At 44.5% G+C, this 16,858-nt stretch overlaps 1 protein-coding gene across 1 annotated transcript; it reads right to left on the reverse strand.

Annotated features, from left to right (window-relative positions):
- Nucleotides 1–874: 874 nt before the first annotated feature.
- On the reverse strand, nucleotides 875–12,315 carry LOC131895470 (carcinoembryonic antigen-related cell adhesion molecule 1-like). Its single transcript, XM_059245929.1, is given in 6 exon segments — nucleotides 875–1,173; nucleotides 4,844–5,143; nucleotides 9,604–9,858; nucleotides 10,344–10,619; nucleotides 11,563–11,691; nucleotides 12,252–12,315. Coding segments are annotated over 6 exon segments (1,323 nt in total).
- Nucleotides 12,316–16,858: the final 4,543 nt, after the last annotated feature.

Here is a 16,858-nt window from a genome sequence, read left to right on the forward strand (position 1 = left end):
GTACCCCATTCTTTATTGGATTTTTTTTGTTGATGCCTAGTTTCTTAAGTTCTTTATATACTTTGGATATTAGTCCTCTATTGGATATGGAGTTGGTGAAAATCTTTCCTTATTTTGTAGGCTGAAATTTTGACCTGTTGATGGTGTCCTTTGCCTTACAGAAGCTTTTCAGTTGTATGAGGTCCCATTTATTAATTTTTCATCTTAATTCCTGTGCTAACAGTGTTCCATGCTGGATATTGTCTCCTGTGTCTGTGAGTTCAAGGCTATTCTCACTCTCACTTCTATCAGATACACTATATCTGGTTTCATGTTTGGGTTTGTTTTTTTTTTTTTTTTTTTTGGTGTTTCAAGACAGGGTTTCTTTGTGTACCCTGGTTGTCCTGGAACTCTCTCTGCAGGCCAGATACTTCTCTCCTGTTCCTGTTACTACAAGACAGATGAGTATTGGGGACAGTTCTCCCATGGTCACAGTTTTAGGACTGGCTGTCTCACAACTGATCTAACAGTAGTTGGTTTGTTTGTCTGTCTGTCTGTCTGTCTGTTTGTTTGTTTGTTTTTCATTTTTCAAGACAGGGTTTGTCTTTCCTGGATCTAGCTCTCTAGACCTGGCTGGCCTTGAACTCATGGTGATCCACCTGCCTCTGCCTCCTGAGAGCTGGGACCAAAGTTGTGTGCCAACACTGCCTGGCTTTTCTATTTTACATTATTTTAAAATTTTAAATTTGGTAAGGTTGGCCTTACTTCTGCAGAAGGATTTTGAGTCCCTCTGAAACAATTAGAATCTCGTTCTTTGGAGAGATGTTATGTCAGGTCAGTGGAACAGTCTAGATACTGTAATTCACTGGAGCCAAGGCTGTGTTTGTGTTTTTCCTCAAGGTGCTACCCAATGACTTTTTACAATGAAAATATGGAAGTAGAGATGTTTGGACAAAGGGACAAAGGGGTACACAGTGTGACTTGTTGGGTCCCATTTGAGATTCCTAACAGAGTTTATGCTGAGGGTGCTGTGGTTCAGGGACAGCTTCATACTGTACGCAAAACCCAGACTCTGGCCATGGAAGAGCCAAGAGATGGAGCTATCAGGGTCCTTTGAGAAGCTTGTCAGGAGCACATAGTCCAGGTCTTTGACTGTGGTGTTGATGACTTGGATGAAGGACAGAGTCATTGGCTCTGTGGATAAACAGTGGAGGGGACCAGCTGAGAGTCCTTCACCCTTACATCTCAGTCAGCTCCCACAGCTCACAAAATGGCATGGCTCTCTGCAAGAGCACATGTTTGGATTCAAGACAGGGTGTGAAAGACAGAGCTGAATCTTCCTGCTCTCCAGATCTCCCACAGTGACCCCTGATTCAGGGTATTTGTGTAGATACCATACTGGGTTTCTCTTCAGCCCACATGTCCAGATATCTCATGTGGGTGGGGGTTTATATCCAATTGACCTTTGTTCATTTTCTCCTTCACACTTTCTGTGAGTGTGGTTAGGTCCCTCCATGATGAAATAGCTTTCTGTATCTTTTTCACTAAATAATTTTTGGGCCATTGTCAGGTGTTTGATATTGATTGACATGAATCAGGGAACCCTATAAAAAGTTTGAGTCTAGGAAATGATCCATAAGACTAAAGGTCACCTCGTAAGGTCTCCATGGTGGGGAGGGTGAAGCCATGGCTGTGGACAGAGGGCTTGTGCTACCCACTGCCTCTGTGATCCTGACTCAGTGACTGTGTTTCCTGTCCCAGTTTCCCTAAAAGGACGAATGGTAAATTACCATTGCCATGCCTGCAAGTTAACTTTAATTGTGAACAATGACCTGACTTTTCACCAAGCAGTATCTGCTCCCATTTGCCTGCAGGAAATAATCCATAAATTGGACCCCTGGAGATCAAGGAGCTGCCATGTGTAGAATTTTCCTTCTATCTCTTTTGGGCTTTTGACCTTCCTGCAAGGTCTCAGAAGACCATTAGAAGAGCTGGCTGATTGCCTTTCCTACCTCTCCACCGATGCTGAGCACACTGAGTCTCAGGAGGAGATGACCTACCTCAGACATGGCTCTCAGAGGCTGACTGTCAGTAGGCTCCTAGCCTACAATCCATCATTGTACCCTGTCTGCTCCAACAGGAGGACAAATTCCAATCCAGTCTACAAGCTTCCCAGTACTCCTGGTCCAGTTTTGGACACACTTCTAGAGAAATGCTTAGTGTACTCATCTCTCTGTGAGACTCTCCTTGTTTCCTCAGTCATGCCCTGCTTGAGTTCTGCAGGGTCTTTCTCAAGGCCGTGTTAACGATGAGCATCTAAGACCCTGGGCAGTGTCTGACATGCCTGGGCTTAGTTACCTCACCCCCTCTTCTCTGAGTTTGGAATCAAGTGAGGCATCCTGATTTTTGCTGTTTTTTACCACTGTGTGTCCATTATCAAATGTTTTAACCACAATGTTGGGACCATAACAGAGTCATCCAGGACTGACAACCCTGTGTGTGAAGTAGGGTTAGCTCCACCCACAGCCCAGAGTGCTGGAATCCAGGTCCAGAGGGGTTCTGTGCAACAGGACTTATGTGTGACGTTGGTGAAGAATGAAGAGTCTGACCACCGATTGCCTTTCACACTGATGGTCCCCACCAGCTCAGGCCATCTTCACTATACAAGTTCTAATGCATTCAAGCAATCAAGCATGAGCAATTCATAATAATTTCTTATTAATAATTTTCCCAAATCATTAACATTTATTCATTTTAGTTTTTGTTTTTCATCCCGTTCCCTTGATGTCATTGGCCTTTACCCCATATCATTATAGATTCAAACCCTGTTATTAGTTCTTAACAATATGATACTTTCATATTTTTGTAATCAGCTGAGTATATTTTCACAGCAAGGATATCATTTTCAGGTGTAGGCCAATTTCTAAGTAATCTGTAGATCACTTTTATGTGGACTACAGTAATAATCCAATTCTTTATAAGTTTTCAAAATAGTAAAGATTATTACCTAACTCTTTAACTGCTGGAATAAAATTTTCTATTTTTCCTGATAATTTCTGAATGATGTTTTCCTTTAAGGGAACTGGGAGTTTTAGATTTCTTTATTGATATTTGACATTAGAAAAATATCTGAGTGTTCATGTCCTGGTGCCAGAGAAATGTATGACCATTCATGTCCTATATCTTTTCCTCATATGTTCCTGTAAGTATTGAAGGTCAACTTTTAAGAAATCATTTTCCAAGTTCTTAAGTTCTTTGGAGTATATTTATCTCTTTCTGGAATTGAATAAGCAATAATCATTATCCTTAGTGAGTTCTTCCTGCTTACTCAGGATGACTGCCAAGGCAGCCAGAGACGAGCATACACACTGGTTTCTGCAACAAAACAGAGCTTTATTCCCAGTAAACTCAGGCAAAATCACAACTAAAGAGCAAACTAAGATTTACCCTAAGAATAAGCATAGCCAAGAGAGGCCTGAAGCCCATGAGCTCCTTAGGATCAGCACAGAGGGCTGCAATATTGTTTCCATAGGTCTTTCCAAATGGATGGGATTCTCCAAAGGGCCTTGCCTTCTAAACAGCTCCATTTGCAAACCATTTCTGTGCCTTTCCCAGGGGTGACTGCATGGCTTCTACCAGGAGAGGCTATAGAGAATTACTTGGGATGTACAGTGAACTGCACAGAAGCAAACACAGTATCAAAGTTTTCCATTATCATACATACTATGTAGAATCCTGCGTCTTTCTGAGTTACATTCTGCAAGAGCAAGGATCCATTAGGGTATATCATAACTCTGCTGCTGTATGCAAGCCCTGTTTCATTTGTAAAACTGGATGTTAAAACTTGTGCAATTAGATTACTCTTATTAAGAGTATTTTTCTTGTTCCAGAAAAAGGCTCGCACTTTCCCTGGAAGATTGTGGACAAGTAGAAGAACATTCTTCCCTTCAGTAACGTGGGGTGGAACTGCTTCAATATTGGCTTGGGCTAGTTTAGGAGAGCCTAACAGGGAAGAGAGAAAAATCTATCAATATTGGGACCTTTGCATTTTGTTGAATTTTGAAAGCTGAGTGTGTTCAACACTCAGCCTTGGTGTGCGTATCCTGTTGGGGAGAGATCAGCAGCATCACCATCATTCATCAGTACCCCTGAATCTTTCCACTGTATGAAACTGTCTCCTCAGTGTCTACACAGCTCACCCCTCACTAAACCCACATCCCTGCTCACACTCAGAATCTATGGTGAGTATCGGCATGTCTTGTCTGACCTCCCCTTCTAAACACCCTGTGTCTTCATTTTCTGACTTTTTCCTGCTCTGTTTCTTCTGAAGTGCTCGGCAGCCCCTGGGCCCACCTTCTAGATGTCCTTGCTGCTCTGTCTTCCTGTCCAGTGTACTAGGGCTTTGTGAGGAGGACTAGTTTGATTTTGGTTTAAAGCCCACTGCCTGGAGCAGGCTCAGTTACCTGTGAGCAAATCAGTGTCCCAGAGCCTGGGGTTTATTTGCAGATTCTCACGATCCTATATAATGACTCTGTCTTTTACTCTCCTCAGTTTGAGTTTAACTTGGAGAGTCACCCTGACAGAGGTGTGAATGTCAGACTTCAGGATAGTGGCCAGTGCTGATAAACAAAGGCCAGGGTGGTTGGGAACTCGTAGCACTTCTATCTCTGCCTCTGGCATGCCAGGGTGAAAGGCATGATGCAGCTTGTGTTCAGTTTGCTTGGTGTTTTATCATGAGGTTAACATGAATCCATCTTGAGCCATATTTTTCTCCCTGTGACTTTTACCCATTTTGCACAGTATTGATAGAGAAATTACCCCCACCCCAACACTATGGAGTAAGACGAGAGCAGAGATCACTCACGTATGTCCAGCTTGATGGGGTCACTCCTCTTGGAACTGATTGGATTGGAGAGCTCACACTGGTACTTCCCAGAATCCTCTCTTCTGACAGGGTCTATGTGGAGGGTACTATTGTTCTGGGACAGCTTCATTCTTTTCGTGAGCCCCAGACTCTGGCCATTGAAGAGCCATTGGATGGAGATGTCATTGAAGAACCAACTGATATAGATCCCCATGTCATTTGAAGAGCAGCTCAGGAACACAGAGTCCAGTTCTATGACTTTGGTATTGGTGACTCGGATAAAGGGCAGAGTCACTGGCTCTGGGGATAAACAGTGGAGGGGACAAGGTGAGATTCCAACACAATCAGGGATCTCAGCCAGCTCCAGGGCCCACAGAATGAAGTGGTTCTCTACAAGATCACATGTTTGGGTTCAATATATAGTCTGTAAGGAGAGATCTGAATCTTCATCCTACCCCATCACCCACAGTGACCCTGACGTAGGGTATTGTGTAAATTCCACCTTGGGAGCCACTTCAATCCCCCGTGTCCAGACATCTCATGGTGGGTAATGTATTTCCCATTGAATTTTGTGCAAATTCTTGCTCACACTTTCTGTGAGTGGAACAGTCAGGATCTGTCTCAGTTTCCCTATAATAGAACACATAGTAAATGATCCTTGCCATGCCTGCAAGTTAACCTTAAATGTGAACAATGACCTCACCTTCCACTAAGCAGTGTCTGTTACTATTTCCCTTCAGGGAATTTTTTTTTTTTGGCTGGACTCCTGTTGTGCAAGGAGCTGCCATTTTACACCTCTATTTCTTTAGGGTTCTTGACCTTCCTGTGAGGTCTCAGAAGACCATCAGAAGAGCTGGCTGACTGCCTTTCCTACCTCTCCACCTGTGCTGAGCACACTGTGTCTCAGGAGGAGATGCCCAGGTGACCTACCTCAGACATGGCTCTCAGAGGCTGACTGTCAGCAGGCTCCCAGCCTACAACTTATCATTGCACCCTGTTGAAGGGGAAACATCAGTTTCCATTTTGAGAGTTGTCCCCCATCTCGAGGTATCTGCTGACCTGGGGATGAACTCAGAGCTGACCAGTGACTGAATTCATGTGGAAATGGGCTGGAACAATAAATGTGAATGTATATATCCAGGACCCAGCTCAGCAGGATATAGGGAGTAAAAATTTATGTCTCTATAGATACCCTGCATACTGTCAGCATCCTGGGGCTTACTGCAGACATCCTGTCAGCCATTAGTAAATTCATGCTTATACTTCTACCAATAACTTCCAAGAGTTACCTCACCCCTAGCTCCCCCATCCAATTCCAGGACACCAAGATATATATCCACTGCCTGTAAACGTTTTCCTATCTAAACACCTTATAATAAGTGCCCCGGGCCTTCCTCCTTCACTCAAGGTAACTGAGTGTCAAACAGGGTCCTTCCCCTGGCTTGAAGAAAGAAACATTTTGTCTTTGCGTGGAAAGTCAGCTCCTTGATAGTCTTGTCCCAACGGAGGCATAACATTGTCAGCTCCAAAGGAAGGTCCAATTCAAACCAGTTTACAAGCTTCCCAGGTTTTCTGACCCAGTCTAGGATGGAGGTCTGCAACAAAGCTTCTGGTGCTCATCTCTCTGTGAGACTCTCATGGTTTCCTAAGCCAGGCCTGGCTTGAGTTCTGAAGCGTCTTTATCAAGGCCATGTTCATGATGAGCATCTAAGACCCTGGGCATAGTCTGACATGCCTGGTCTTAGTTACCTCACCCCCTATCCTCTGAGAGTTTAGGTATCAAGTGGGGCATCCTGATTTATTGCTGTTTTTTCCACTCTGTGTCCTTTACTGAATGCTTGATCCACCATGTGGGGACTATAACGTAGAGTCATCTGGGACTGACAACCCTATGTGTGAAGTAGGATTAGCTCCACCCAAGGCCGAAAGGTTATAGAGAATTACTTACGGTGTACATGGAACTGCACAGATGCACTCTCATAATCGTAGTTTTCCATGATCATGTTTAGCATGTAGGTTCCTGCATCATTCTGAGTGACATTCTGGAAGAGCAAGGACCCGTTGGGGTATATTATCTCTCTGCTGCTGTATGCAGGTCCTGTTTCATTTGTATTACTGGGCATTAGAAATCCTGCAATTTCATTCCTGTCATGTACAGTTTCTCCCTTGTGCCAGTAAAAGGCTGCCACTGTCGCTGGCAGATTATGGACAAGTAGAAGAACATTCTTCCCTTCAGCAACATGGAGCGGAACTACTTCAACAGTGACTTGGGCAGTGGTGGGAGAGGCTAAGAGGGAAGAGAGAAAAATCTATCAATACAGGACCTTTGCATTTGGTAGAAATTTGAAACCTACATGTGTTGTTCAACTCTCAGTTTTGGTGTGTGTCCTGCTAGGGAGAGGTCAGCAGCACCACCCCCATTCATGAGTACATCTGAATCTTTCCGCTGTGTGAAACTGTCTTCTCAGGTGTTAAAAAGACTCGGTGCCTTCATTTTCTGACCTTTCCATGCTCTGTTTCTTCTGAAGTACTTGTCATCCCCTGTGCCCACCTTCTAGATGTCCTTGCTGCTCTGTCTTCCTGCCCAGTAGTACTAGGGCTTTGTGAGGAGACTAGTTTGATTTTGGTTTAGAGCCCACTGCCTGCAGCAGGCTCAGATACCTGTGAGCAAATCAGTGTCCCAGAGCCTGGGGTTTATTTGCAGATTCTCAGGATCCTACATAATGACTCTGTCTTTTACTCTCTGCAGTGTGAGTTTTACTTGGAGAGTCACCCTGACAGAGGTGTGAATGCCAGTCTCCAGGATAGTGGCCAGTGCTGATAAACAAAGATCAGTGTGGGTGGGAACTCTCTGTCTGAAGTGTCCTGGGGTTAAAGGCATGCAGCACTGTGTTTAGCTTGCTTGGTCTTTCATCGTGAAATTAACATGCGTCCATCACCAAGCTGGCTGTATTTTTCTCTTGTACCATGTTTTTCTCCTTGTGACTTTGACCCATTTTACACACTGTTGATAAAGAAACTGCCCCCACCTCCAACACTACAGAGTAAGAAGGAAGGAGAGGTCACTTACGAATTATGTCCACCCGGATGGGGTCACTCCTCTTGGAACTGACTGGATTGGAGACCTCACACTGATACTCCCCGGAATTCTCCCTCCTGACAGGGTCTATGCTGAGGGTCCTGTTTTTATCAGATAGCTCCATCCTGTTTGTGAGCCCCAGTCTCTGGCCATTGAACAGCCAATGGGTTGACGACACATCATGGATCCAAAAGAGGGACATGTTCCAGTCTTCCATGTCGTTTACTATGCAGGTCAGGAACACAGAGTTCAGTTCTTTGACCGTGGTGTTAGTGACACGAATGGAAAGTTTAGGTATCCGACCTAAGTGGAGAGTTAGGTATCTGATAAAGTTTGATAAGTTTAGGTATCTGATAAAGAGTCAAGGGGACCAGCTGAGAGTCCTTCACCCTCACAGATCTAGGCAGCTTCCAGGGCACACAGAACAAAGAGGCCCTCTGCAAGATCAAGTGTTTGGGTTCAAAATAGGGTTTGTAAGGGAAGATCTGCATCTTCCTCCTACCCCAATCACCCACAGTGACCTCCAACTCAGGTTGTTTGTGTAACTACCACACTGGGAGGCTCTTCAGCACCAGTGTACAGAAATATGGGGGGAGATGTATTTCCTGTTGATTTTTGTACAAATATTTGCTCTAACCTTCTGTGAGTGTGAACAGTCAGGTCCCTCCGTTATGGATTAGCCTTCTGTTTCTTTTTCATTAAATAATTTGTCATGAGGTTAAGATGGCCCAGCTAATCTTTGAGGTGTTAAAGCCTAGACCTCAGGACTGAGAGAAATCTCTAACTGAAGAATTTCTATTGGAATACAAGTTTTATTTCCTGCCCCATGGGTATGGATTAAATACCACAGAGTAGAATGGAGTAATCACAGTGTTGACCACCACAGCCTGCCAATCTAATCCTCAATATTTAATATATATTTTTTGAGACTGGGTCTCACTCTACAGTCCTGGCCAGCTTGGAACTTACTATGCAGACCAGGCTGCCCTCAAACTCACACTGTCTACATGATTCTCCCTCCTCAGTGCTGGCATTAAAGGTTTGGACCACCACACTCAGCCCACAATTTTTTTTTTGAACCTTGGGAAGAGTAAGCAAAAGAGCATCATCAACTGGTCAGTGATATGGTTCACCTTGACTCAGAACAGGGCTCCCAGGCACCTTAACCCATTCTTCCCATTCTAGAGATTCAGAGCTGAACCAGCCACCAGTGAGACAGGAGCAGAGTTCCCTGAGAGCAGAGCTCTGCACTGCTGGTCCCTTCTGTGGAGAATATTCTCCCTAATTAGGAAAAAAGAATGTGAGCACAGTTGGAAGCCCTGGGTGTTTCTTCTAGGTCATGGAGGTCATAAAATGAAAATGGAGGGGACAGGAAGGCTTGTGTTAGTCACAGAAAGAAACCTTGACCTTAAGGTTCTCTCTCCCCTGGGAGTCCCTCACACAACCTGAGCCTTTCCAATGCTGGGAGAACCTCCTGCTCACATTCCAAGCTCCATTCCTATCAGGCAGGAGAACTCAGAGAAGCAGGAGATGATTAGACATAGGGATGGAACATGCAGCTCAGTGAAAGATTTTGCTTGTTCCCACAGACATGGCTGGAAATTAAATGCTTCTGCTTCTTCCCAGGAAGGCAAAAGACTCTACCCCGAACCCTGTGCTGATATTTCAAAGATCCATTTACTAAGGACTGTAATGTTCTTGACTGTGGTGCTATTGACTCCAGGGAAATAGTTATAGACGAGGCAGATAGAGGATCCACTTTGATTAGTATTGATGTTGGGGATAAAGTGCTTTTGGGAGGATGACTGGAGCTCTCCATTGACAAACCGAGAGTACTGTGGAGTTGGGTTAGCATCTGCGTGGCAGGAGAGGCTGAGGTTTGTTCTTGAACGAAAATGAATATTTAAGGGGAATATGATCGGGACATCTGGACCATCTGGAGCAAACAGAACAAAGCCACAAGTGATGGATATGCAGAGGGAAGGTGAAATGCTGGTGTGTGGAAGGCCATAGTATCTCTTTGAGCTGTGCAATGACTGTAGTTGAGAAGGTCCTACCCAGAACTGGGGTGCAGATTAGCAGAAGAGTATTCATGCAGCATGCACAAGTCCTGATCCATCTTAAGCAAAACACACAAACATCCCCACTGCACACTTATGTGTACACTGTGCCTGAGTCTGACATGTCCCCTCTTTTCATCACCCTGAGCCTCTCTAGGCAGAAGAAGTCCCTCCAGCCCCTTCAGACTAAATGCTGTGCCTGTCTACATGTGCTTGGGTAGGTAGGGCCTGGATGCTCTGGCAGTCTAGGTATCTATATGGTGGTCTGTGTCATGAACCCAAGGGGACCAGGAACTAGTATGGTAGCTCTAGCCCTCTGTATTTAGGCCATTGGGGTCAGGATGAAACAGAAAATACTAACAGGTAATGTTCAGAGAAATTGGGTGACCTCAGGAGGCACTCATTGGGTTCCATCTTGCACACTCATAGGGTCCTGTGTCAGTCCTTACAACACTGAGTAAAGTGAGAGTCCTGTTGTCCTCAGACAGCATCAACCTGTCCTCCTCAGAGAGGCTTTGGCCATTTATCCTCCACAGGTAGATTATATTCTGAGTCTTAGGCTCACACATTAATGCTACTGGAGATCGCTCTCTGGTATAAAAATTCTTGCTTGTGGTTTTGGGCTTGGGTATCATTGCTGTGTGGACAACAGAGAGAAGATTACCTAGTGTGGTACCTCTGATTTTTGCAAGGGCATCTTTCTACCAGGGATAGTCTCTTAACTTCCCAACAACACAGATCCTTAAAGAATCATGTAGGAAGCAAATTATGGGCAGATGGAGTGGCTGAGTGCTCAGAGATAATGGGGCCTCCTGTGTTGTGTGTGGGAGAAGCAAGGGCTTTCTCATGAGTGAACTGAGCTGCAGTGTTTGGTGATGGACAGACTCAAAACTTAGAATCAGAGACCTCATTTTATCTCCTGGTCCTCAGGGATCCATTGCCTGCCTTGAGATACAAGGTTTGAGTCCCTCCAGCTGCACTGACCTCCCTGATGAGTGTAGACCTGGTCCCTAAGCCTTTGTTGTTCAGGGCTGTCCTACAGATGGCTAATGAAGAGTCCTCCCTTTGAGCTTCCCTGAGAAACCTGAAAGCCTGTCAGAGATCTCACACAAATCACGATCAGGTTAGAATTCAGAATGGGCTGGGCCATAAATCTTGTGTTTGATGTTGATTGACATGAATCAGGGAACCTTCAAAGAAGCCTGAGTCTACAAAATGATCTAGAAGACTTAACATCTTCTAGAACCACAATATGTGGACCATAACACATAGTCACCCAGGACGAAATCCCTGTATGTAAAGTAGGATTAGCCCCACCCAGGACCCAGATATTACAGAGAATCACTTACGGTATATACGTAAGTTCACGTATGCACACCGATCATTGATATCATATACGTTGTATGGTCCTCCATCGTTAAGAGTAACATTCCTGATGAACAGTGATCCATTGTTGTATAGTTTCTGTTTGCCTGTGTATCGTTCCCCTGGAAAATGTACTTCTCCATCACTTGAAGAATATCCAATGTATTGTGGTTCATGTGTAAACAAATCTCTATACCTGTGCCAGGCGAAAGTACCCAGACTCAAATTGCGGGCGTGTAGAAAAACATCGTCCCCTTCTCCAACATAGGGTGGAACTATTTCAATCATGGAATACCGATTAGAACAAGAAGTGGTGGGCGAGGTCCAGTAGGTTAAAAGTGAGGCTGTGAGGGAAAAGAGAAAAGTCTGTCAATATTAGGACCTTTACATGGTAGAAATTTGAAACCCGAGTGTGTCCAACTCTCAGTCTGGGTGTGTGTGTCCTGTTGGGGATAGTCAGCAGCACCACCCCCATTGCTGCTCTGACTTCCTGTACAGTAGGACTAGGGCTTTGAGGGGAGGACATGTTTGGTTTTGGTTTAGACCCCACTGCCTGGAACAGGCTCAGACACCTGTGAGCAAATGCGTGTCCCAGAGCCTGGAGTTTATTTGCAGATTTCTCAGGGTCCTATGTAATGAGGCTGTTGTTTACTCACCCCAGTGTGAGTTTTACTTGGAGAGTCACCCTGACAGAGGTGTGAATGCCAGTCTTCAGGATACAGAGGTCTGTTCTGATAAACTTACACTCATTACATCTGAGTTTTTCCTCCCCACTTCCAATTCCCATCCACTGTGAGCTTCCTGTTGCTCTCAGGCTTCAAGTAGAAGCCAGTTCCCTCTCCTAGAAGACCCCATCCAATCTCTGAGATCTCCTACTCTCTTCTCCAGAGGACTATCTCCTCACCTATAAGCAGGAGTCCCCTCCAGGAGACCTGTTCTTTGTGGTGTAGGGCTGAAGTGAGCTCCATAGTCTCTGCTGTGGGTTATGCTCTTCCTCTGGAGAGGAGATTTGCCTCTCAGGTTGCTGCCAAGCTGGGCTCCTCTGGTGTCTGCTCTGCTTTTATTCCCAGAACTGAGCCTCCTTCCAGAGGAGGGCACCTCTTGAAGTCAGATGGGCTGGGGGTGGAGTCTGTGTGTGTACATTGCTCTGTTCTTCTGTGAGTGCTGCCTCCCATCCTTCTATTCCTTTCTGGTTCAGTGTTCTAGAACATACTTTGAGCCCCGAGTCTGAGAAGTGTCCTGTGTTCCAAGAGAACAGCAGCCCACCCCAGGGCCTTGTCCCTAAACTTCCTATAGCGGTGAGTGTATTTCCTTGAGAACCCAAAACCTAGCAGAGCCCAGTCTGCCCTGTGATCTCAATGCTCAGGAATGGAGGGATTTACTCCCAGCACTGAGTGGCAGTCCTCTCTAGGGACTGGAAAAGGTCCAGCTGAGTGATGACTATGGAGGGTCCAGATCCATCCTCACTGGTGTCACCAATCACGTGTCTCATCCAGGGATACCTGTTATCTCAGGGGTTCATACCCTGGTGTGCAGGATGAAGTGACCTGTGTGTCCTAGTAGAGGACCCTGTGCTCCAGGGCACCAGGGAGAGCACCCTCACCCTGGCTTCCAGTCCTGGCTAAGTGTGATTCAGGTCTGCCCATGCCCTCCCTGACCTTTCTGGGTTGCCATTGTTCTCCTTGGTGGTTGCACTGTGATCTTCCTGTCTTTCCTCATGGATGATGAGAGAAGGGAGGGGACTACACAGGGTCTCCTTGCAGAGTGGGGGTCTCTGAAATACAGGAAATAATTATGTGAGGGAGCTCCAGGTCTGTTGGAACTGGGATAGAAACAAGGCTGCAAGACAGGTTCCCACCTCAGGGAGAGTTTTCCCTGTTGATATGAGGTTTATTGTCACCCCCTCTTGTTCATGAGGAGACCTGCAGATCATGGCTCTTGTCTGGGCTGCCACAATGATTATAGCCAAGTTCCAAATGCTGGAATGTAGCTGGGCAGCAAGTTTCCCAGGAAGGTCCCAGTGTGCAGCCACCTTTGAGATCTAGGTAGATTTTTGCTGGAGACTGGAAGAGCTGAGGTGAGATTCACTGCCGTTTTGATCTGCAGTTCCATGAAGACTGATGATGTTGAGTCCCATGGTTAAGACAATTTGCTGGAATGACATCTTCACTCAGGTGTCATTTGATGTCTACTCAACCCCAAATCTTCAGTGGTTCTTTGGCGATCACAGGCCTCATTCAAATGTCTCTGCCTAGCTTCCATGACGCTGTAACCTATGGCAGTTTTGCCAGGTTAGCATTACCATAATTCAGGCACAGTTCTCTTCTTTGGAGGGAACCTTAGAACTCCCACAAAGAGCTGGCATTTTGTCTGTCATGGGAAGCCATTTTCATTTAACACTTTAAATGCCATACTCAGCTGATCTCTGAAGAGTTTTTAAGGGCCATCCTTTAGACATATGTATAACTTTAGATATTTGTTCAGTCTTTATTTTGAAAACCTACACAGCATGTGAAATAAAGTTTATCCTTGTCAATAAACTGCATTTGTTTTTAGCACGACTACAAACAAAGTTCTGAGCACTTTTTGAGGTGGCTGACTATTAACCTGAATGTCCTAATTATAGCCTAAAAAATTACAATTCTTGAATTGAAGCTCTTTTAGTATCAAAATAAAACTTTAAATCAAAATTACAACTCATACAGAGACAGGGAGTCTTATAAACCCATCCATATAGTACACAGATAAATTGGGAACTTCATTTTTTATCCTTTCATACAGTATATTTTGCATCAGTACAGAATATCACAGTTTCTTGTATGTCTCAGTTGACCCAAATAGCTAAATCTGAAAAAAGTAGCAAAGACAAAGAGGCCAGATAAACATTTGCAAGTCAGTCTCTCTTGGCCTGAGTTGACTGAGGTAAGGAGAGACATGTCATAGGCTCTGTGCCAACCTGCTTATGCCATCATCTGGCTGCATGGTATAATAGGAATATCTCAGTTCTTGGTGTTCTAGCTGTGGTCCTAACACCTTGTCTTCTAGTCCCCTGTCTCATATATTTAATTTTCCTTTCATCCTTTCTCACCAATTCACCCTATTTCTCCAACCTCTGATATTCTTTATCTAGAATAACATAGCTCTCTGCTATCTCAGTCTGTGTGAAAGCTGGCCACATCTTATCTCATGACATTAAACCTCTGTTGGTCTTTGTAAGTCATGTTTTCAGTCAGAAGTCCAACTAGGGATGCCAGTCCGTCCAAGCTGGCATCCATCAAAACCTGGCCAGAGGCCAGCAGTCCTAAGCCAGGAGGTGACCTTGGGTGATTTTTTTTGAGAGAGAGCTTCCTTTATGGAGCTTTCCTACTTGGTTCTGTTTCTGGCAGCATTTTATGTCCTTTTTTTTTTCTTTAAAAGAAACTTGATTTATGATGTGCATGTGTTTGTCTCTGTGTGGAAATACACTGAGTGCTGGTGCTGGAGGAGGACTCCACAGGAAGCCATAGGACCCTGGAGCTGGAGTTACAGGCACTTATGAGCTGCTGCTGTGGGTGCTGGAAACTGATCTGGTTCTCTGAAAGGGCAGCAGGTGCTCTTAAATGCTGAGCCATCTCTCAGGCCCCCTTCTTCTTCTTCCTCTTCTTCTTCTTCTTCTTCTTCTTCTTCTTCTTCTTCTTCTTCTTCTTCTTCTTCTTCTTCTTTTTTTATGCTGAATGCTGTTTATTGAAGGAGGGAAGAGGTCTTAAGTACAGGCTTACAGCACAATGGGAGAACCCCTGAGGGCAGAAGTTCCCTACCAATGTTTTACAATCTTGCATCTAAGCTGTTAAAGCCCATTATGCAGGATACACAGACAAGGAACTTTGCTTAAGCATTCAGGAGGGTGGAACCCAGCAGGGAATTAGCATAGGGAGGATAGCAAGGTCAAGGTCAGCAAGCAAGGCAACAGTTACCCAAAGGGCGGGGGGGGGGGGGGGCTACAGGTCCCCCTTTTACTAAAAAATGAGCTTCTGACTTAGGTTGCATGGGAAGTCAGCAGGTCACCTTACCCATCATGGAGATGCCTGCCCAGGCCACACAGGTGCTCTGTCTGAGGATGGTGAGCGCCCCCCAAACATTACCCGTCTCTGAATACTCATTATCATACAGGCTCAATCCTGTGTGAGTTGCAGAGTTAACTGCTGCCAAAGATCTCAAAGTGGCACTGGGCTGCATTTTCTGTCTTGTCCAATTTAATTGGATTTCTGAGGCACAGTCCTCGGGGTCCTGAGCTGATGTATTCTATTAGCTCAGATACGTATCTGTATCAAGTGTAAACTAGAATTGGCATAATTACTAGAAGAATCTTTGCATATATCCAACCACCAATGATTGCAGACACAGTGAATTTTGAGAACATCCAAGGACAAACATTTTGGTTTAACCCTTGACATCTTTCTGAGATAAAGCTGGATCCAGAAAACCTTTATTCAGCTATATTTTAAAAACAGCAAAAATTTATTGAACACAGTAAACAAAAGTTCATTTATGTTGTCTTGATCAAGGAATAAAAATGTTTACATTTTTAATTATCACAGCCTTTTCAGTGTTGTTCCCCCAATTTTTCAGGTTGCTCAGGCCTTACATCAAAGAACATTATACTGGGAAAAGAGAGAATTGCCTACATTCCCCATTTGCAAAGTTTTCTATTTGTATTTTTCCTTACACATAAATACATTTAAGTACAGATTTGATATCCTAGTTATCAACAATGTTGTTCTTAAATCATGATTTTTTATAAACCTTGTTTTTAATACATTTTCCTCCTACGTTATTCTTATCCTCAGGGCAAAACTCACCACAAAAAAATTCATCCCAATCCATTATATCGCAGGAACCCACTGTTACTTAAAAACAGCCATTTCTTTCAAACAAGAGTTGAAACCAATTTACACACATAATATGATGTAGTAAATTAAGATTGCTTATGTATAGATTTTCAACCACTAACTCTCATGCTATAAGCTTTATGATAACTTATTGTAACAGATTTTACAGATTTTTTTTTTGAAGACAAGATTTCTCTGTGTATCTTCAGAGCCTGTGAAGGAACTCACAGAGATCTGTCTGCCTCTGCCTCCCTAGTGGCGAGATTAAAGGTGTGAGCCACCATCACCACACACAGATACTTTGGCTTGGAGGAAACTTTTTTTTTCTGTCTTCAAGTGTGCTTTAGTTCTTTTTTTTTTTAAGGAAGTTTTTATTCATTTTACATTCCAACTGCAGGTCCCCATCCAATCACCCCTCTTGCACACTCACTAGACTCTCTCCCCCATGACCCAAAGACCTTCCCTTTCTCCAAAAGAATGAGTCCTCCCATGGGGAGTAAGTATTGTACCAATTCCCTTCCCCCTGCGTCAAGGCTGAACAAGTCATCCCACCATATATAAAGGGCTCCAAAAGCCAGCTCAGGCACCAGGGATAGATCCTGATCCCACTACCAGGGGCCCCTCCAACAGACCAAGCTGCACA

This window comes from Peromyscus eremicus, chromosome 1 (assembly GCF_949786415.1).
Source record: "Peromyscus eremicus chromosome 1, PerEre_H2_v1, whole genome shotgun sequence".
Taxonomy (NCBI): Eukaryota; Metazoa; Chordata; class Mammalia; order Rodentia; family Cricetidae; genus Peromyscus; species Peromyscus eremicus.